General features: G+C 39.0%; 1 protein-coding gene across 1 annotated transcript in view; it reads left to right on the top strand.

Moving 5' to 3' along the window:
• Nucleotides 1-22,583, top strand: part of ANKFN1 (ankyrin repeat and fibronectin type III domain containing 1) — a 66,359-nt gene that overhangs the window by 21,661 nt on the left and 22,115 nt on the right. Inside the window, exons 5-8 of the mRNA XM_067308403.1 lie at nucleotides 8,468-8,565; nucleotides 11,247-11,337; nucleotides 15,066-15,173; nucleotides 21,779-21,878. Of these exons, the coding sequence (XP_067164504.1) occupies nucleotides 8,468-8,565; nucleotides 11,247-11,337; nucleotides 15,066-15,173; nucleotides 21,779-21,878 (397 nt within the window). The remainder of the gene's footprint in view (nucleotides 1-8,467; nucleotides 8,566-11,246; nucleotides 11,338-15,065; nucleotides 15,174-21,778; nucleotides 21,879-22,583) is intronic.

Here is a 22,583-nt window from a genome sequence, read left to right on the forward strand (position 1 = left end):
TGAAAGCACTTTAAATTACTGTAGGTATTAGTTTAGAAAGAAATAAATGCCTTAAATGTAATCAATTAGCATCTATTCAGATAAGGCCCTCTTTAAAAAAAGATTACAAGAGAACCAAAGGAAAAGCACTGGAATCCCATTAAATAGGCTAATTGAATACAGATTTGTGTATTTTCTCTCTTTGTTGACACTGCTGTGCAGTGTTCCACTTCGTGAATGTCTTGTACATTTTGATAAATGACTTTTTTTTGTTTGCATTTTCCCAACTGCTCATTTTTAATCGAATTTTAATGTATTATGTTTTGGGAAGAAGCTGAGCCTAACCCATGCATGCTTCACACAAATGAGTAGTCCTTACTTTCATAAGCTTCCCCACTGGCTTTGGTTACACAGATTACATGAGTAAAAACTACCCACTGGGAGTGGAAATCTGCAGAGTTGGAGCCTGAGCCTGTTACACCTTTCTCTAGCCTTTTTGTGAGAGCTTCATTTATTCTGCAGTCCCCTTTCACAGTTCTAACATGTATTTTCTCCTGATTTCCTTTTTGCAGCAAGACTGGGTTTATGGTATTATAATGTAGAGTTCTACATTAGCTTTTTAACCACTGGCCTACATTGGAAGGTAATATGCACCCCTACAGCATGTTTTCTTAGTTATTTATAAATGTTAGTAAGAAATTTCATTCGCACTAACAAAAAGGAAAAAATTTCCTTCTTCCACTGCAGTAACTGACCTCACTACGAACAGATAAAGAATTGTTAGCACTTGGACAACACTAATTAAATACTTCAGAGAAAACAGTCAATCCTTTTCATATTTTCTGTTGGTGAGAATTTTATTGCAAAGCAATAAGAAATGATATGTCATGTAGGTAATATATATCTGCCATAAAATGAACTGGTGAAACCATGATCAAGCAAAGATGTTTCTTTGATACCAAGCCCGTTGTCATAGTGCCACCTATAATAATCTATTTTATGCCTTGATTTTTCTGGCCTCAGTCAAAGGAACATCCAGAAACAATATCACAGAAAAGGTGATTTAACTTCATCTGTTATTATTAGCAGACATAAAAGGTAAAGGAGCCCATAGCTGTTTGGGAAGAAGCTTTACTGCAAATAAAGTAAGTATTTGAGTATTTAAAAAATTCTCAAAAACTAGTAGTAACTTTATACCCATACCCCTGGACGTTTCAAATGAAGTTATGCTCTCTAGGCATAGTTTGCCATACTCTTTCATACTAAAACACAGTAATGCTTTATTTACTTCAAGTGGACACAGTGGTTCATCCCTTTTCTTCATTCCTCTTCAGCCTTATTAATGTTTCTGCTGTTCCAGTACAAAAAGCCTTGAATAAGTTTACAGAAACAACTGAAATGATAGATTTTGGATCTCCAAAATAAAGAAGACTGCTATTTAAGACAGGTAGGAACTCAGTTTTTAATTTGTGTAGTACCTAGAAGTCGTAGTCCCAGGCCATGACTACATTGTTTTAACTTCTGTGTTTGCACAGCAATATGCCTAAATCCCTTAGGCACTGTAGTAAATTCCAGTCTCCAAACAAACAAATGAAAAGTTCACCTGTCCCTTCTGTAAATGTTGTGGCTTGTATCATATTGTCCCTATCTACACTCTCATCAAGCAAAATGCCACTGACTCTGGACATTCTGAGTTACCCTGCATTTACGGATGGATTACAAGCTTCATATGAAAAACGGGAACACATACAGACTCCTCAGTGCCAAACCCTTTTTTTTCCCAGTGGAGGCACCATGCTGGGATCCCTGCAAGTACTGCATGCAGTTGGTATGACTTGTCTTTCTGCTATCATTCTTTGGAGAATTTCCAAACATGAGAGATGTTAACAGAGCCAGAACCCAAATCTGCAAAAATTGAATAAATGCAGAGCTTTTTTGCAGTATTCAGTCACCTCTGTTCTCCATCTGAGATGATGATGCTGTGTGCACCAACAAACTGATTTCTCCTAGCTGCCTTGAACTGTCCCTTCTAGGCTGAATTAAGAAAAGATTTAGTAGTCTGAGTTACAAAATGTTTCTTTCAGAGAAACAGTAATCCATAGACCAAGATTTGGCAACAGTGTCCTTAGGGAAGCCTGTTTAGCTTTTGTTGATACAGTGATCTAAAACAGGCCGTGCAGTGATTTAGTATAGGTGATATTGGGATGAAAGAAAACCTGGATTTTCCTCTTACAGCTGACTGCTATTTGAGTGCTGCAGAATCAGCTATTGTTATCTTTGCCCCCTGAGATACTATGCCAATTCCTGTTTATCTTTCTTCTACACGCAGTCTTGCTGACTTCAGGAAATGATGAATATTGTATAAGTAGAACCCAGGACTGACTTGTCATCTAGGTCTTGAACTGCTAGACAGCAGTGGATGGGAGTTTGCCCATCTAATTATGCAGTAATTGTTCTCTATGTTCCTGAAAACTGTCAGAATGAAATAATAAAGGGAGTGGTATAGTAGTTTGAAATCAGGAATTTTCCAAGTTCCTTCCTGTGTGTTATTGATGATCAGAATTTGCACATTTGATCGTATGCATAAAAGCATCTGTCTGTGGTGTGTGCTCATTGTTACCACGGCTTCAGGACATAAGGAAAAGTGAGAGGAAGAGCTGTTGCCTAACTTAGATATTATTGCCCAGGAACTGGAGAAGATGGTATGAACCAGGACTACTGCATTCAACTCTGTTATGTGAAGGTAGCTTGCTGTGAGAGCCATGGCAAGTCACTTATCTCCTTAGAGACCACAGTTGTAACAAACAGGATTATAATACGATGTAGGGAGCATCTAAGGTTCAATTCATTTTGAAACCCTTATCTGAAATGTATTTTCTGTATGTCTGAAATGTTTACACAGGGGAAACTACCCAAAAACCTCATACTGCCTTTCCTACGAGTTGAACTACTGGAGGAGTAGTTTGGTAGTTCAGTTTGTGATAATGAGAGAAACTTCTCCAATGTAAGCAAGGTCTGTAAGCATGTTCTGTCTGGTACTGATTGCCCTGAAGTCTTGTCAAGTCTGAAGTTTAGCGGTTTCTACGATTATATTAATTATTAATTAATATTATATTATGCGGGTGGTCGGCTTTGTGGGACCTCTCTTCACTAGAGTTATACTTCTGAGTCTATATTTAGGAACTTTCATCTTACCTTTATTCAGACAAATGACAGTGCTCAGTGTCCTTGAATCAAGCTGCTAAGACACTACGAGTGTAAATTATTGTAATTATTTTTTAAAGATCAGCAGACAGAAAAAGATGTTGTAAAGGGGTTTCTGGTTTTAGGGCTTTCACTCTTTCAGTTTTACATTTCAAAGGAAGCTACAGAGCAATGTAATTATTATTTGTTTGAAGGTCCTTGGAAACACTAGCTAAGATCACAGCGTCCTTGAGCCTTAGGCCCTGGACACAGGGAGGAAGGGAAAGAGAGAAAATCCTTGCTCCTGAAGAGTCTGGGTTAAAAGCTGTAGTGGCACAATGGTTTGCCCAAGGTCACACAGCGAGTCCATAGCAAATGCAAGAATCAAACCCAGAACCCCAGCTCACTACGCTGTTCAGTAGTCCCCATCAACTTGGCAACATATAAGTCATGTCCCTCAATCTAATTAATCTACACAGTGATTCAGGGAATAATTGAAATGCAAGTAAAAACAAATGCCGAGAGAAGTGACAAATTCTACTGTGGCTTGGGCTATTTACTTAGGGGGAAGATGCCCCTTTCCTGAAGGGATCTGCAGTAAGGTTAGGAGATGTTTTGTACCTTCACTTTGTCACTTGTCTGCCCGTCTGTCTCTCTGATGAGCTGTTGAAGATGTGCTCAGTATACCAGAAAGATAGCGAGTGGAAAAGAAACAGGTGAAAAGAAGCTTGTCCCTTTATTTTTAAGTGCATGAATTGAGAATAAAAAAAAACTTGGCCAGAAGTAAGTTACATAACTGAAGCCAGTCTAAAATTATGTGCCAGCAATTTACATGAGTTTTATGTAACTGTTTATACTGCTGTTTATTTAAAAATTACTACTTATCTTGGCGACCGCAGCAACACATCGTGCATTTGCAAGCTCTGGAATACAGGGCACCTTCATTAAAACACATAGTCACCAATATATTAAACACAAAAAAAAACCCTTGCTCTGACATAACGTGAAGTGTCAGATGGAAACCCGCAACAGCGAAGACATTCAGCGTTCAAGACAAAGCAGGCCTTTCGGGTGTTCAGAACAGGACTGGAACATGCTCCATCCTTAATTCACCCAACAGCTTTCAGGTCCTTTGCAGCACAGTTGGTGCAGTCTACAAGACCAGCTCTTGTTCCTGGGCTCTTATAAAGGACCTTCTACATCTTCAAGTTTTTATGCTTGAGCATTTTTATGTTCAGCTTCTAAAATGCTGAGGTTAGCCTGCCTTTTGTTCTTTCTTAAAGTCCCAAGAACTTTAGAATTACACAGACAGTTGGTATTTTTATTTTACTACCAGAGCAGTCTCTCCCAGAGTTCACTTTCTTAAAAAGTGGGCAAAGATTTATCGATGCCTTCATGCTGGCTTGCTCATGCACAGTGACATCATTTTTAGGTCTAGGTTCATTGCAAGGGTAAGACCATGGACGTGTAGTTTTCTACAGGTACCAGAATGAGCTATGTACATCTGACATACCCAGAAATTCTTAGCAACACTGGCCTAATAAATAGGGATACAGCACAGGTCACAGGAGTTTGTCGCTTCTTCTTTTGGGGCCTGTTGAGTGAACAAGATACTGTTTCTCCTTGCCTTCATTTTCCCATCTGTAAAATAGGGACACTGGTATTCACATCTTTCTAAAAGGAATAAAACCTGATAAATGAGTATAGTAGAGTATTATTTTTAGACAACCATTAAGATAGAAAGCTAAAGCCTGGCAGTGTGTAACAGGGAATGTAAATTTAATAATTGGTAAATGACTTAAGTCAGTTTGCACTTTTGTGGCTTTTTTTTAAAAAGCTATACCATGTCATCCACTTCTCAATGGAAGCAGTAAAATGATGGAAAAAAATGTCAGTTAAAAACAAAAGTAAGCAAAAGAAAAAATCCAACTTGTTATGAGTTTCTTTAGGAAGATAGAAGTCAGAGAATGACATTCTATCAAAAAATAGCAATGTTTCAGTGCATCCAAAAATTTGAAAAATTTCAGGAAAGCAGGTGAAATACTGTTGATATGTTTTCAGAAGTATTTTGAAACAAGGGGGAAAGGCACCATTCTAACACAGCTGCTCAAAAATGTTTATTTTCATTTATGGAAATTTTTATTAAAACTGAGGGGCAGGGTTCTTTCCAAATGTAAAGTTTTTAAAAATATGTATTTAAAATTTGAATTTTGAGAAGCTTTGTATGCATCATCTTGTAAGGTACATATGCTTTAAAAGGAGGGCTCTCAGTCATAATGAGTATTGTAACCAGGCCTACAAGCTAATATCATATTGCTCATATATTTTCAATTTCATGGGACTCAGCCACCACAAGGTAAGCTAACAAAAAAAGAGCAAAGTCCTGGCATTACTTGGCTCTGCAAGGAGAAATGCAACTGATTTGCTGTCTAGCAACCAGCGAAGACTAGGCTGGGTCTGGCGATCGGAGGGTTACGCATCTGCGCTGAGCGCCGTTGTGAACGGACTGGCAGAGCCGGTGGCTCTCCTTAGCGAGCAGTCGTCCCTCGGGGCCTGGGAGGTTACAGTGTCCCCCAGGAAGGGGATGAAGGCGTGTGCCCTGAACCTGGGGTCTTACTAACAACGTGAGTCAGGGCAATAGTTTGTCCTAGGACAGGACATCAGAGTAAAACTGTGATTTATTACTTCAAACGCCACCTCCTTAGGCAGTGTTACTGTGATGGCTTTATAGGCAGTGACAGCCTTTTCTTGCCATTATGTATTGCTTAGTGTGATCTCCCATTGGTAACTCAGCTTCTTTCTTTGAACTCGGTGGTCTTTGAATATTTCTGAGAACAACGATTATGTTGTGGCTAGTCATAATAATAGTATTGTGTTGTTCCTGCTGTAAACACATATGCAAAGATACAGGATTAAAATCTCATGTACATTAAGGCATTTGATTTCTCTTCCGGCAGTGTATTAGGATCTCTGAATATTCAGAGCACTTTTCTAAATGCTGGTGTAAAAGTGGAAGAGCTAAGAGAGAGAGATGTGTCAAGCACAGGGCTGCAGTGTTTTCTGGTGGGTGCTTAAAGCATAGGATTATTTGTGTAAACTACCACAACTTAAATATGCCTCTTGAACTACCAGTTTATGTCTGGGTACTCTCCAGTCCATAGAATAGCTGAAAATTAGGGAAGCTCAAAGGTAGCTTAAAGCTGCCTCTTTCTTTCTCCCTTGGCTCTTGTTCTGTGCTGCCTGGAGCACAAGCCTACTGCTGCCTCTCAGGCTGAGCAGCGCACTGTCAGTCATGCCCGTGGATGTCACTGAAGAAATGGGATTTGCTGGCACAGTCTGTTCTGAGATTGTGACACTGTCTTGCTTTACATGAATCTTTGAAAAGACAAATGGCATCTGAAGTGACTGCAAGTCTGTTAGTAACATATTCAGCAATTCGAGAAAGGCTTTTCTGATTTATCCTTTTGGAAAATGGAGAACATGTCTAAGTTAGCAGCATGTGTACAATGTCCTCAATGATTTAATACACTGGAGTTATAAAACCCTGAAAATCGTGGTTTACAATGGAAACTCTGACAGGCCATCAAGTTTAATAGTACTTTTAGGCACTGTTATAATTAAGTCATCAACAAAAGCTCTACAACATGGTACAGTAGCAGTTTCTACATATTCTTATTAGTGTATAGAGATAGCTTCCATTAAAGGTGGCTGTAATTAGGTATTTTAAAATCTATGGAAAATTACAAAAATATATACTGAAAAAGTTCAAAGACAATAGACAAAAACAGTATCATTTTTCTTTGCAGAAAATATGAAAATGTTGCAGAACGTACTGTGCATTCACAAAGTGAAATCACAGAAAGGGAGTGGCAGAGAAAGGAAAAGTGAGTTGTGCTGTTGATACTTCAGCAGTTTTAGATAAATGCTGTATATGCTGAGAAAAAAAATCTGTGACACCTTTTAATATGAAAATACCAGTAAGAGACAATGAACTTTTAGAGTGAGAAGATGAAGCTTTCACATGCTGGAATTAAAATGCCTTCTGATGTAGTCTAAAATATTGCCTCCAATGCCAATACATACATAAATAAAGCATCTATAAGCCATTTTATGTATCTTAAAGGAAAAGCTTTGGGCTGAATAATTCACCAGTTATTTTGGTGTAAACCCAGAAAATCGATAGTATTTTCCCATGTCTGTAGTAGAATAGTTTAGAGATGAATTTCACTATATTTTTGATAGGTTTGTCTGAAAGCTTGAATATGAAGATTTTTTAAGTGAACAAGTTATTAAATCCCGGAGGTATGACTGTGGGATTAACCTTAAATCTAATCATGGTACCTGTCATTGCTAAAATATAATTTAAGAAAAAGAAGCCGTTTTCCTATCTGCAGTCATCAGTTTCCCGCTTGCATGTATTCTTTTTTTTTTAAATGATCCTGTAGTTCGTCATGGTCTGTTTGATACTATTTTACATTCACATTGATTTTTTTTAAGTAATGAGGAGGCGTACTTACAGCAGGGTGCTAATTTCATAACCTCTTAAGCAGGAACATGAGCAGGCTCTACAAGTTGATGGGAGCACTTTGGTAAAGGTTCCCTTTGTATTTCAGGCTGCAGGACTGGCCTCAGGACTGGTTGGGAGGGATGTGTCAGCCCAGTGCCAGTTAATTCAATTTGAAAGTGGATAAACTTAATAGGTCCTTGTGGAGCTCTGTAATTTCAGTGACCACAGCAGAACCGGACATGGACTACAGAGCCAGAGCCCACTGAAACCAGCGAAGAGACTTTAGTGAGTGCCAGATCTGGACCAAAGCGGATATTTCTATATGGAACAGCCAAGGCTATGTGATGAGAGTTTTACAGCGCAAGGGAACCCAAAGGGCTTTCTGCAAGTGCCCAAGCCTTCCTATGCAGATCCAATTGCAGAACAGCGCTCTTTGTTGGTTTGGATGTATAAGATGCCTAATGGCATTAGCAGGTCCAAATCTTCTATTTTCTGCCACTTCACTTTCTTCAAAAGGAAGCTGCTTAAATGAGGGCAAATGTTGACTGAATGTAATTTGTATGCCAGTGCATTTTTAAGCATTCTCTTATTAAAAGCTTTTGAGTAATATTTTGCTTTTCTCTCTCTCTCACCCACGCACAATCATAACTTAATTACTGTGCAAAGTTTTGCTAAATGTTATTTTGACTTTAAACATTTTCGCATGGAATGGGAAAATCTGTAAAGTGATTAAAGTATTTTGATGTTTTTGCTTGGACAGATACCTGATTTAATTTTCTCTTTTTATTTGTTTCCTAGTGGAATGGAGCTGTTCAGAAGACTTCTGTCCTTTGGTTGGCGAAATAATTATCGATAATCTTCAGTCTTTGAGGTGTACCATCGCGGGTCTCAGAACAGTAAGTGTCAAATGTTTCATTTAGATCTTGTTTCCCCCCACCAATGATACAAAGGCAGATATTTGCATCCACGCCTGTTGGTAATAACTGCAGAGTGCCATTCCTCTAACAAGTTCCAGTCATTAAGCATAATAGGTCTGATATCCATAATCGGAAAGTCGCAAAGGAATAGACAGACAGCATGAACTGTTTTATAAGTTGTCATGTCATGAGGAGATCAGAAAAGGCTGGAATGAAAGGTACTGTATTCTGGATCATAGGATAATCCTAGTGCAGATCAAAGGCTCTTGAAAGATCTAGTCCTGACTCTGATGACCAATAACTAAGATAATTTTTTTTCTTCTGCTTCTTCCAAGAACAAGATACATTGATGGAAGTCATTTTTATTTTTGTTCTTTATTTTTGTATAAATGTTTTGTACTGATAAGAACTGGGTAAGCAATGGAGAAAGCTGATGATGATTCTTAAGCAGAATAATTCTAACTGTGTGTCTGAAAGCCTTTTTTCTGCTGGTTGTTCATGACCATTTCTGCAAGCACATTTTGGTTCACAAAATACTTGATGAAATACTTGCTCAAAATATACACAACTATTTCCACGATCCACCATCCACTGAACTGGAGTCTTTCACACAGAATCACAGAATGGTTGAGGTTGGAAGGGACCTCTGGAGATCATCTAGTCCAACCCCCCTGCTCAAGCAGGATCACCTAGAGTACGTTGCACAGGATCACGTCCAGGCGGGGTTTGAATATCTCCAGAGAAGGAGACTCCACAACCTCTCTGGGCAACCAGTTTCAGTGCTCTGTCACCCTCACCGTAAAGAAGTTTTTCCTCATATTCAGATGGAACCTCCTTTGTTTTCCTGTCACTGGGCACTACTGAAAAGAGTCTGGCCCCATCCTCTTGACACCCTCCCTTAAGATATTTATATACATTGATAAGATCCCCCTCTCAGTCTTCTCTTCTCCAGGCTAAACAAGCCCAGCTCTCTAGCCTTTCCTTGTATGAGAGATGCTCCAGTCCCCTAATCATCTTCGTAGCCCTACGCTGGACTTGCCCTTTAATCCTTACCCACAAGCTCTCGACTCGTTCTTCATCCACCCCTAGGCAGAGTTTGATACATTCCAGTTGCTCTCTCACATAAAGAGCAACTTCACCACCTCGCCTTCCTGGCCTGTCTTTCCTAAAAAGCACGTAGCCATCCATGACAGCATTCCACTCATGCGAGCTATCCCACAATGTGTCTGTAATTGCAATGAGATCATGGCCCTGCGACCGCACACAGATCTCTAATTCTTCCTGTTTATTCCCCATGCTGCGTGCATTGGTGTACAGGCATTTCAGAGAGGTAATCAAACATTCAGGTTTCCCAGGAGGATGCAAGAGGATCCTCCATAGCCATGTCCTGTGCGCACTTCCCCGGCTGCTTGCACCCGCTGGAGGCATCCCGACTTGAGCCGTGTTTTGCTGACTACCCTGTCACTATAACTCTCCCCTTCCCCCAACTTTCCTAGTTTAAAGCCCTCCTTACCAGGCTGGCCAACCTGTTAGCAAAGACACACGTGCTCTGCTTAGTGAGGTGGATCCCATCTCTCCCCACCAGTTGTTGATCTTCAAACAGGGTCCCGTGATCGTAGAAACCAAAACCCTGTTGCCAACACCAGCGGCGCAGCCAGTTGTTAACTTGAAAAATCCGTCTGCTCCTCCTCCCATCCTTCCCCCTCACTGGCAGGATTGAGGAGAAAATGACCTGGGCTCCCAGACCCTCGACCACCATCCCCAGAGCTCTGAAATCCTGTTTGATGCTTTCCTTTGAATTCACTTCACACTGATTCAGGCCTAAAAAGTTATAGTACGGGGAGGCATGTGTGTTCAAAAAGCCCTTGGCCAGTGCCCCAGAACATGGGTTTTTACATGGTTGACTCTGCTCTTAAGTTGAAATTCATAAAATGAGAAGAAGCTAAGTGATGGGCACAATATAAAAAGCTCCTATATAAAATAGAAAATAATTTTTCTCCAGTCTTTTATCTGGAGAAATCTTTGATTTGAAATACATTGTTTTTTCAGGGAGCTGAGCCACAATATGCATTTCCTGTGATTTTCATTTTTTAACAGCAACACAGAGTAATTTTTCTTAAGTTAAAAGCTACAAACTTGCACAGTCACTTTCACAGGCACATATCAAGAACAGTGCAGCGGAGGGTGTTTGTCCACGCTCTCTGAATTATGTAATTTTTTTAAATTAAAACCTAGATTTTTTACAAGCACTCTCCATTGGCCTAAATTTACACATCAAAATCAGTAATAAAGGTCTGACCAGCTTCAGTGGCAGCCAAATGAAACTTCTTCAGTCTCTGTGCTGGCAGATGGACTCTGTCAAATACTACAGGGGAGAGGGGATTTTAAGTCTGATTGTAAGAGCTCCCAGTGGTCTGCTTTGGTAGAAGAGATTGCAGTTCCTCAATTGGAATTGGTGTACTCCATTAAATCTCAGCAAATCACCTGTTCTGAGATCTTTGAACTATATTTCAATCCATCATAATGCATCTGTTGACACACCTGAAAGCTACTTAGGAGTTTTTGAAAGAAAACAACTTTGGGAAGGACAGCTATCTAGTTATTATAGCTAAGATTCCAAGTCAAGCGCTGGTTTTGATTTCAGTTGTTTCCATTTGCAGGGCCAGAGGTATTATGTACATGTTTCAGCATACAACATGAGAGGATGGGGACCTCCACGCAAATCTACTCCTGCATATGCTTCTCCTTCAAGTAGGTTGAGTTTGTCTACCCTCCTAGTTTGATTAATGATTTTGCTTTTTTTCACAGAGAAAAAAAAGCCAAGTATTCTGGAGTCTCATAAATTTAGTTGGCATGTCATTTAGGAGGAATGAAATAAATAAAATTCAGCTCCGTCCCCCCACCCAAATAAGCGAAATAATTCTATATGCATATTTATTTGCCTTATCTTTCATTCTTCTTCAGTCCTTTGATGGAACAATGTCTATTTAGTCACTAACCTCACAAACACTTAAGACAAATTAGAAAGATTTTGACCTTAATTTCTCTTACTAGAGTTCTGCTATTTGGAACTTCATTTGTGACATTATAGATACCATTCACTGGCCAATTCTGGCAGATGTCAGTTCCTGCTGAAGTTGGGGGATGCATCCAATATGTAAAGTACTCTAGTGCAGTCTTGCATATTGGTAGGATCTAGCCCATAAGCAATAAAATGTTCAAGACACGTCCAAAAACCTACCTGCCTTTACAAACCTATGATAAGTTTTCTCATACTCTATTAGGACTATGATTTTTCCTTTGCAGTTTCTAATCTGTGAAATCACATTCTATTGTTAGTGACTCTTCTAGGCTTAGCGTTCACTGCTGAACTGGCTAGGCAAGTTACAGCTTCCCTTGTATTGATTAGTGCAGTAAAATGGGTGTTTTTTCTTTTTATTTTATTGCATTAGCACTTGTTTTTATTAGGCTAATGTAACAATTTAATAACCTTCATTGCTAATGTGAGAAAATAATGAAAGCTGTACTGACTCTTAGTAGTGGTAACAGAGAGGGTTAGATAAATGAGGCTGTTGCAGTACTATTGTCCTGTTTTGCTTCAAATTTTGCTCTCATATACCCCAGAATAAAGCCAGAACTATACTAAAGAAATCTTCTGTTTGAGAACAAAAATACGCTACAGTCCTTGGACAAAATTCTACTCTTGGTTACGTGGATGACTCACTACCATGAAGTTGTTTTGAATAACTCAGTGACATGCAATTACATTGACTTTATGCAAGTGTAACTGCACAGGATTTGGCCCCACAAACCAAAAATTTCCATCAGCTGAGAAACAAGACTGTTTTACAGTAGTTGCCTGTTAGTCAGCTAAATATACCAAGCAGCACAGGGCACTCCTGGCAAGGCATATAGCATTTAAGACTGTAGCTTTGTATGATAAGAAATTTTGCTTTGAACATATTGCATTGTCTTCCCTGCCTATTTCTTGTCCACTGCTTTCAATCTTTTGGAGTCTGACAATATGGGCCAGTTCCAAAGCTTTGGGAAGTAGGGGAAGGTTTCCTGCAGATTTCAGTGGATCAACACAAGAACTACCTAGACAATGAACTTCATTTTCCCGTGTTTAGTGTCTCAGGAATTCTGGGCTCTGGAGTAGCAAAAAGTCCTAGAATTGTCAGAATTGTCCACACTGTCATGTGCAGCTGCTCAGAACTCAGGAAGTCCCTGTCTCTGGGGCTTGTAGCATCCATTAGAGCACTACTGAAGTGCCTTGGACCATGAGTGTGGTGGTGTTTTCTGAAAGGTAAGCAAGGCAATAAAAGGAGTCTTTTGGATTTCCCTGTGGGAGAACAGGAGCATCTGTTCATAGGCATGGGAACTTTGGAGAGTTTGTGGCAAAGAGCAGTGTTTCTTCATGGCTGTATGTGTATGTGTTCTTTGTTGGTGAACACTGAAGCATTAGGCAGGCTCAGCTCTCACTGCATATAGCTGGCAAGAATGTGGTGTTTTCATTAAGTATCCTTAGTGACACATGCTTACACTTAACAGCAAGTGAGACCCTCAGAACCTAAATGTAAATTATTTTTATTAAGTAATACTAATATCACAATGTTAGCTTGAGGGACAAGATGCTGTTTACTGATGCAGTTACTGGGGGCAGAGTTTATCCGCCTGGCTGCCTTCACCATTGGTTTTGAAAACTAACAAACAGACTGTGCTTGGTGAGAAGAAAGCAACCTGAAATTACACTGGTGTTGCATAACAGAATATGGCCCTAAGCTAAAAATTAAATGTAAATACATTAACACTCTACAAAAGTGTTTGTCATGGCAGCCAGAATATGCAAGGGAAATGAAAGCTTCAGGGCTTAAACCTGATCTATTCCAATCCCAGAGCATCAAAGCTCGGTGACATCCTTGGAGATGCATCTTTGTAGCATGACAGTGAGCACTTGCCACTGCCTGCCCGTTTCCCACACATGGACTCTAGCAGCCTGAAAGCTGTGGCCAGTGTTGTGTAGCTGGTCCAGGAAACCATAGTAGACAGTAAAATTTGTAGGCTTATTGATTAGCATGTGAGTGATGGACGAAGGGGGCTGGTCTGATTTCCGTGTCATTTGGAAGGTAGTCAACAATCCAGAGGTCCAAAAAGTTTGGGAACCATGGGGTTAGAGAAATCGTGAGGTTGTTCTAAACTCTACTGCTCTCTCTCCCCAGACAGCTTGGGGTTGGTGACTTCTAGCTGATTCTTCTTGGCTGCCCACAGGAGATCTGAGAACTGACCTCCTCACACAGAGCTGTAAATGCAGCTGGCTCTTGATCTCCGCAGTAGCATACAACATGCAGGATAGCCACTCTGCAGCTGTTGCGACTGCCCACAGGCTATCAGGGTAGCCATTGCCTTCTCTTTCCACCCATTTATATCCCTGGCATAGTGAGCCCATTGGAAGGAATGTTTGACTCTGAACTTGCACTGTGAACTAGAACTGTATGCTTAGTGAGTGAGCAAACAGTTTGGTGGTGGTGGTGAATACATACATGGCCTCTGTGCCAGCAAGGGGGAAGCAAGTCTCCTTTGCAGGCAGACGGATCTCTTAATACCCTAATCAGCCACCACTACTTTGAGTCAGGAAACTGTGGTGGGATAATTTTTTCTCATTATAATAAAAATATAAAAACAGTTCAAAACTGGAATTAGAAGACTCCTCTCTGATACACACAGTTTCATCCTTTCACCTGTGATAGGGTTGTCTGTTTTTTGGGTTTTTTTGATTAAGGTTGAGATTGTAGCTAGCAACAAATTAGGATGAAAACAAACTGTTTTGTAGGTTGAAGGGATGTGGGACAGAAACCGCAGCTTCTTGCCTCATGAGTGCAGTGCTGAGCAGACTGTAGACACGAGGGCAGGAATTGCCAGCGGTCAGTCCTCTTTGCCGGGAGCAGCTTTTCAAAAGTGCTTTTATTCAGAGCATGCTGCTGTGGCTGCAGAGCTCGCCCTGGATGTAGGAAGATGTTCATTCTCTGCTTTACAATGGGTTTCCTGTATAACTGCAGGAGAGTCATTTAGCCTCCTGGTGCCTCAGTGAAACGCAGAAGAAGCAGTAACGTCACCTCAGTGAGGTATTGCGAGGGTCTGTATGGTGACGGCTGAGAGCAGCCCTGACACTGCAGTAACAGGGGCCATTTAGGTACTGAAGAGAAATAGATGTTGTCTAGCCAGTCACTACAGGAGCTTCTGGGAGCTGATTGTGAGCTCTTTGTTAGTAATCATTATGATTAATTACCTCTCTGGCATGAGGCAGAGGAAGCTTATTGTAGAAGTAACAACAGCACACTTAAAAACAACTGCCATTTTTTCCTGCATGCCCAGATACAAGACTCCTCTAAAGCCAAGAAATATCAGAGGCAAGAAAATATTTTTGAAACTCTCTCCTGCTCCTTTGTGTTTCATTTCTGTTTATTTCGTTTGTTCAATAGACTGGAAAGACTGCAGTGGAAGAGAACCTCGGCACAGGGGACACACTGAGGCCCTGGAACGTCTCCTTCAGCAGGTTCGAGCAGCTCATCAGCATTATAATTGCAGAGGTAAGGATAAATATCTATGTGGTAGGGCACCAGCTGAAGCCTCTGTGGCGCCTGTAATTTTAGCAGTTTTCTAACTAGGTCATACCTTCTCATTCATCAGGAAAAGAAAGATATTAATATTGGCCCATCTGGAATCACTTTAGTGCACTATCTTGCTCTTAACCCTTGAAATTAGTTGGATGAAAACATCTGAAAGCTAGAATACACACAAGCACAGACACACCCTCTCTCCTTCTATGCTGTACGCATCTATTGATTTGTTTTTTCCTACAAATCATTGTCACACAGGATTCCACTAAAGTGTTTCAAGGATTTCTCTTTTGTTTTTTCATATAAATACTTTGAAAAGTTAACAACTGTCTTGGATCAGAAGAGGGGACTTGGCTGCCTCTAAATGGAAGACACTAAGTATTCTAGTGGATATGATGCCAGTCTATAACAAAAAGTAGTTGCACAGTGCAGTGGGAAGGCTAGACTGCTACATTTGCAAATAGAATGGACCAAAACTGGGAGAGAGTACGAATCTCAGCCGGTTCTTTGCTCTTCATTCATGAGAAACAGACTGTGCCTTTAATAGCTCAAGAGCCAAGGCAACAGCTTGGCATTCTTTCTAAAGCCTATATAAAAACTTCTGTTCTATATGGGTTGTTGAAAAGTTGCTATTTATTTTCTTAAAATAAACTTCTAACTGGAATAATGCTTTGTGGCAAAGGAATTTATTTTAAACTGAAGAGTTGAACTACCATGAAGTTTTCTTTTTTCTTTACCTAGTATGACTGTTATATTCCAAATTGCATCAATTGATTTAAATTCATAGAAATACTTAGGGCTAAAATCATCTGGCTGAAATGGAAAGATGCAGCCTTTGTTCTTTATGTGCAAATATGTCACAATCATGATGATCCACAGTCTGCCACAACCCACTGTAACCATAGCAACTTAAACTATTCAGCTATGTTGCTTGGAAAGGGCAAGGAGATATTGCAAGAAAATGTTGTTTCTCTAATTAAAATTCGTACAAACATTATCATTTGCAGGTGGTCTTGGTAGTGCAGATTCAGATGATGTATTTTATTTCTTATATAGCTTTTTCATGCTATTAAAGAAGCCATTTTCCTTGATACAGTTTTCCTTTCATGAAGTTAGTACATATCTCAGGTCTTTCAGGCCGCCTTCCTAGTCAACAGGGAATAAATGATGGAAGATTTGAGAATATTCGTAGTATAAATTGTTTTACTGACATACCAGGCCTAAACAGAAGCAGTTATAAAAAACATGCAGAAAATGCCTTCTTTTAAGAATATGACACCAGTGCCTGCTACTTATAAAATTCCTCTGCTCCAGAAATTAACTCCAGTCTAAAAGCAAAGCACAGACAACTCTGTAACTGATCTTGTAACTCCTTTTCCTTAAATAATCAATAACAACAGTACAGAAGATCTGTTTATCTCAGAACATTTTCTTGCATGTAAGAAGCAGGATCTGTGAGCTTATATATGGCAGTACTACATTGTGAAGTCAGCTTGAGCAACACCCTTGCCTCCAACCAAATAAAAATCTCATAATTGCTTGTAATGTAGTAGTGTAGTTTGGATAAATCAGGATTGTGACATAATAGGACAGCCTTTGGAACTTACCTTAAGTATATGACTGATGTCAATCCCTTGTATTTCAGTAATTTGCTAAAGAACCAAGACAAATGGTTTGCAGAAAAAGTAAGAATTGTGAGGTCACTTTGACTCTGAAATTTGATTCAGGAATTTATCAACCTCAGCAAAATCCGAGAAGTTTGATCAAGGATCTGAGATAGGCTATTGTGTGACTGACAAGCCCCAATAATGGTTTTCACTTAATATAATACAGAGGTCAGAGCTAGATTCTTAGTGAATGTAAATTAGCATGATTAGACTGACATGGATAGAGGTCAGCATGCATTTGCTGTTACACATAAGCTGAGGACCTAGCCTGGCATTTATCAAGTCTTTACTGTGCTTCTGTTTGATTATAAATGAATATTTTTTAGCTCTGTTTCCCCCATTTGTTTTAGAAATGTAAGTAAATAGCTGGGAATCGTTTGTAGAATATCTTTGAACGTGTTTGCAACCACTGATTTGCAGTGGTTTATAAATGAGAGCAGAATCAAGCCTCGTACTGAACAAACAGTAGAATGAAAGGTAGGTGATAGCAGAGACAGAATTCAAACCTGGCGTCTTGACACCTTGGTGTGCCCCTAAATGATTCCCCTGTGGGGATATCGCATGCGTGCTGCCAGGCTGGAAGAGGAGAGTGGAGGAGGAGCGCAAAGGAGGTGAAAGAAACTGAGAGCGCAATAGATCTAAAAGATCTAAGATGATTTGGATAACACAGACAAAAGCCTCAGTATGCGAAGGAGCTACAAGAGCGGTGACTGTGTGCGAGTGCTCCAGTGTGATCTGGGAGGGTTAAATTGCCCAGATTCCACACAGATCTCTTGCTCAATTCTGTTCATTCAGGCTTTGCGCTGAAGCCTGCTGTTTTGCCCTATGCTTTGCATTTCAGAGGCTGAAGAAAACAAGCTTACAAAAATACCAGGAAGAATACATTGGAATGTACAGTGAGTTTAAGAGCTTTTGGAATTAGATCAGCTGTTGCTTTTGAACCTGCTCTGTGATATCATGAAATCTCCTAGGGAATTACTTAGGAAGCTTTGCTTTCATATGTTTAATCTTCTGGAAAACCCTGATGATTACAAACAACAGTCATCCATTTGTCTTCATAATACCATGCTACAGACTATCATAACTGAGTTACTACAATTGTATGTCCTGGCAACATTTCAAATGTATTTTTAAAGTATTTTTTTTCTTATAGATCATTCATTCTAAACAATTCTGAGTGGATTAAGTAATTGTGTGATGCCTCATTAAGAAAGGAACCCAACTCTTCACTAAAATGCTTACCAGATATTTTCTTTCTGAAATTTAGTTGAAATGCCTTTTACTAGACAAGTCAGGAATGAAACAAAAATGTTGTAATTTGATTCACAAGGAGACTGCATACTTTTATTACATTTAACAAAGAGTAGGATCTCTGATTCCATAGGGCATTTTAGAAGTTTTGATTATAATTATTTGTGAAAATATACAAAAACAGGCCATAGACTGAGAATTTCAGGTAGGGAATTTAAGAAGTTACAATTTCTGCTGCTGAGCCTGACTTCGAAATCCAAAAAACACCTCCCAGTAACATGATTGTCATGCCTATAGCTTCTTTGCGAGGTACAGAATTGCCCTTTGAAAGACATCCATCTTGAGGTGAGGTAATATGGAATATATCGTGATCTCAAGTCATAACAGTTACTGAGGTGTCTGCATGCTATTTATGCCCTTAACTTCTGCATGGTATTATGTCTCCATGTGCATTATTCCATTGGCAGTTGTCGGCACTGCTAAAAATGTGTAGCTTTAAATTGAGTTTGAATTTGTCTAGAAGTTTCAGTTATTTGATCTGTTTTCATAAAGTTACCCAGTTAGTAAAAACTCTAAGCCCCATTTTATGCCCTCCACTAGGATTTCAGTGGGATCTAGCTCATCTTGTGCTGATTTGTTTCATTATTCAGCATCACCCTAAATGATATTTAGCTGTTCCACAGACTGTCAGATTTGTGGGGCTAAAATCTCTCCTTGGATAATTTTGCACTGATGTAATTGCATTTACTTCACATATGCCCCACTTGAGGAGAGGCACCCGCTTGTCTAGTGACAGGACAAAGAATTCCAAATGCTCTTCCTCCCCAGCGGAGCAGCACCGCATAACAGGCATTCCTGCAGAGAGCCCGCGGCTGCATGCTCGCAGCCTGAGCAGGCGGCTTCGTTCCTATTCCTCTGCAACCTACTTATGCTGCTTTGAAGTATCTGTTGTATTTAAGTGAACAACAAAGAAACATTTATATATTTTGCCTTAGAAGAGAAAAATGGCTGATGTTATAAATGCACCTCGATAGTTAATTTCCTACTTCAATCCAGATTTGAATATTCCTGATCTAAATCTAATCTCTGCCAGGATATGTTTGTTCCTGAGCTTTTATTAAAAGAGCTCACAGCTCAATCGTTGTATCATTTATTAATATAAGTTTATTTTATTGTTACTGATGTTTTACTATAAAGGTTACTGTGTGTTATTTATTACTTAATTAAATAACAGACTGTTAATGTTCCATTTCCTGTGGATCCATATTATCTTCCAATCCCAGGTCCATGTTTTTGGCTTCTAAATACACTATACAGTAAAACAAAAGCAAGCAGCAATGGGGGGAAGTTTACAGTTTTCATGTAGCTTTACATTATTTCTTTTGCTGCTGGCTTCTAAGAAGCTGTGGAGCAAACCCAAACCGCTGAATAGCCCAATAACATATATTTCACTTGCAATGTACGCTCTTATTTTAATGCTTAATGCTGTGATCTCTGGGTGTTTTAGACAGAGTTATGTTGCTTTGCATTTAGCAATTTCCTCTTCCATTCCCTCTGTCTTTAATATAGAAGAAAATAAAAACTGCATAATTAGAATGAACTCAGTATTCTTAAATAGGTCTTAACCTTGGAAGAAGGAAACAGTAAGACAGGAGTTTTCATGTAGCATTTGGTTTACATTATTGTGATATACTGAAAAAAGCTCACAGTAAAATAAAAATGATCTGTGGAGATATGGCTAGAAAAACAAATGAAATTTTTAAAAAGAACAAGAAAACAAAGATCAGTTACATGAAAGGAGCAGTCATGGGTTCAGCTGAGTCTGTTAAAACTAAACTGAACAGTGCATTGGAGAATATGCCATGGAGAACCAGTTCGCACTGGAAACACAATGGATTTGATGATCTAATATATATCTGAATTGTGTGATTTCACCCCCAATAGAATCTTGTTCTCTTTGTACTTGCTGTTCAGCAGAGTGATAATTATGCTAACAATGTGTCTTCTTTCTGTGGTTTTCAATGTGCAAATTATGGTGCAAATTTATTCATCATTTAAAAATATGTTGAGCACTTCCACAGATGGGGTTTTGACAGGAGCAAATTTAGATGTTCTTTAAATGTTCAAACTTAGAACTCATTAAGGAGTCACAGATAGACACCTCCTATTTTGCTTTAGAGGTAACAGGAAAATATGTTAGTCTGAGAACATGTAAGCAGACTGATTAGCAGCTTGCAGCAAACAATTTTCTCCTAAGATCTTTCAGGAATCGTGTTTTTTCCCACTGGAGAGGGGTGATCCTCAAAATGTTTGTAAATTCAATCTGGATAAGTATCCAGACTTCAGATAAAGAGAACAGTCTGACCCTGGAAAACTGAGGTGTCATTTCACAGTTAATTTTTCTTTTTGTTTTTCTTTTCCAATCATTGTAAATATCTTAAGACTTTAAATCTTTGGGACTGTTTGTTTTGCTGATTCTCATACAACAAGAGAGACATCACTAAAGACAATGCAAGAAAAGAATTTTTAGTGCCCATTCTTTTTAAAAGCCATATGTAGAAAGACACATGTGACTTTTCATTTACACTTGAGCAAAGATAGCACCCAATGACAATGACAATACTGCAATCCATACACAATGTTGCATATTCCTGACTGCCACCTATTGGCATATCCCCTATTGGCATATAAAAACTGCTTACGGGTCAGGTGGACACAACTGTTTCAAAGAGCTTGAGGGTTTCAGTTCGCAATGGAAGATTCTTCTTTGGCTTAAAGGGAAGTTCAGGCCATACATGAGAAAAAGGAAAGACATTCAGTCATATTTATTGAAAACAATAAATACAAGTTTAACCACATTTTTTAGAATATTGGGCAAATATTTAAATTTTGAGGCTGTTCTTGCATTGTGAGAGCTGGTCCTGAGATCCCTACAGGCATACAGCAGGCCTCAGCTTTGATGTGAAGTGAGTCAACAGCTCTTCCTTGGATTCCGGATTCCTGAAGAGCAAATGTAAATGTGAAAGCGCTGAAGCAATTTAGGTGAGTGCAAATTGTTGTGACAGGAAAAAAGATACATTCCAAACAAGAGGCCATGCATTTAATGAGATACAAAGAAAGATGAGAGACAGTATAGAGGGACAAATCAGGGACAGTATAGTTTTACTTAGAATAGATTACTGATGTTGCTACATTATTTAGTGATTGCCAGGGGACCAATTATTCTGTTCTGAGAAGTTTTAAGAGTATATATGGGCATAAACTGAGGAATTACAATATCCTAAAATGTTGACTGGTGGCACTCTTGTGTTTTTGAGATGACTTGCAAAATTCATATCTATTTCGAACAACCAGATGAACACTGAGAGTACATGGTACTGGTTCAGGCTATGCTTTTCCTAGGAACAAAACAATATTTTTACCAGGTCCGAGTTTGCTGGGATTAAGGAAATTGTTTTATGCCCCATATCACTAAGATCATGAAAATATAAGCAAAAGGTTGTATTATGAGCACGTCTCTAAATGTTGTCTGTTGAAAGTAATAAAGTGGGCACTCAGTGAAATTTAGGATTGTGATTTAAGAGACAAAGGTTCATTATGAGATGCTAACTGAAATTTAAGTGCTGGGTTTGGTTTGGTTTTTTTTTTCCATTTTAGAAAGTTCTAAATTACAGAATGCTGGTCGCAAGCAATCAGTATCTAGAAGCCTGAAGCATCTTTTCCATTCATCCAACAAGTTTGTGAAGACTCTGAAACGGTTTGTCATCCATTTTATCTCCTAAATATGCTGAGTTTTAGCTAACAGTTGTTGCTTTTATGTAATGGTGAAAAGCACCTTAAAAATAGATGTAAACAGATTTTACTCCCAATTAAACAGCAGTCAATCAGAATAAACCTGATAAAATTGCATATATGTAAGATTGATGCACCTGTTTGGAAAATAACGTTCCAGTTCCTACTGAAATCAATAGCAATCTTTTCGTTGTTATTACTGAAAATGGATTTGAATTGTAACAGAGTGAAATACTGTATGCAGACACAACCATACAGTTACTTTAGTATTTTTGAAATACTGCCTCTGTGACTGCTCAGTAATGAGACTGTGGAATTTATTTCATTCATAACATAAAATGCAGGGTTCGGATAAGCTGTTTTAATAGATATTAATATCCCATTGGCCAGAAGCAGTGCATTTAGAATTCCCTAATATTTTTAGCTAGGTTTGCAACCCAGTATGACCCAACAACCCTCAGCCTCGATAGTTTGTTTTAGCAAATGAAAGTTTCTTAGACTGGATTATTTCTTCTTTCATTGCCATGAGTGTTCAGTTTGCTTTTTCTTCTTTGTATTATGATAAGAGTTTGATTCTTTCAGAAGAGCTCTCCAGGGTCTTTAAATTCCCTAAGGCAACTGCTTAATGTATGTAACTAATTGCAAGGGTAAATATTGAAAGGAATGATTT

This window comes from Apteryx mantelli, chromosome 19 (assembly GCF_036417845.1).
Source record: "Apteryx mantelli isolate bAptMan1 chromosome 19, bAptMan1.hap1, whole genome shotgun sequence".
NCBI classification, from domain to species: Eukaryota; Metazoa; Chordata; class Aves; order Apterygiformes; family Apterygidae; genus Apteryx; species Apteryx mantelli.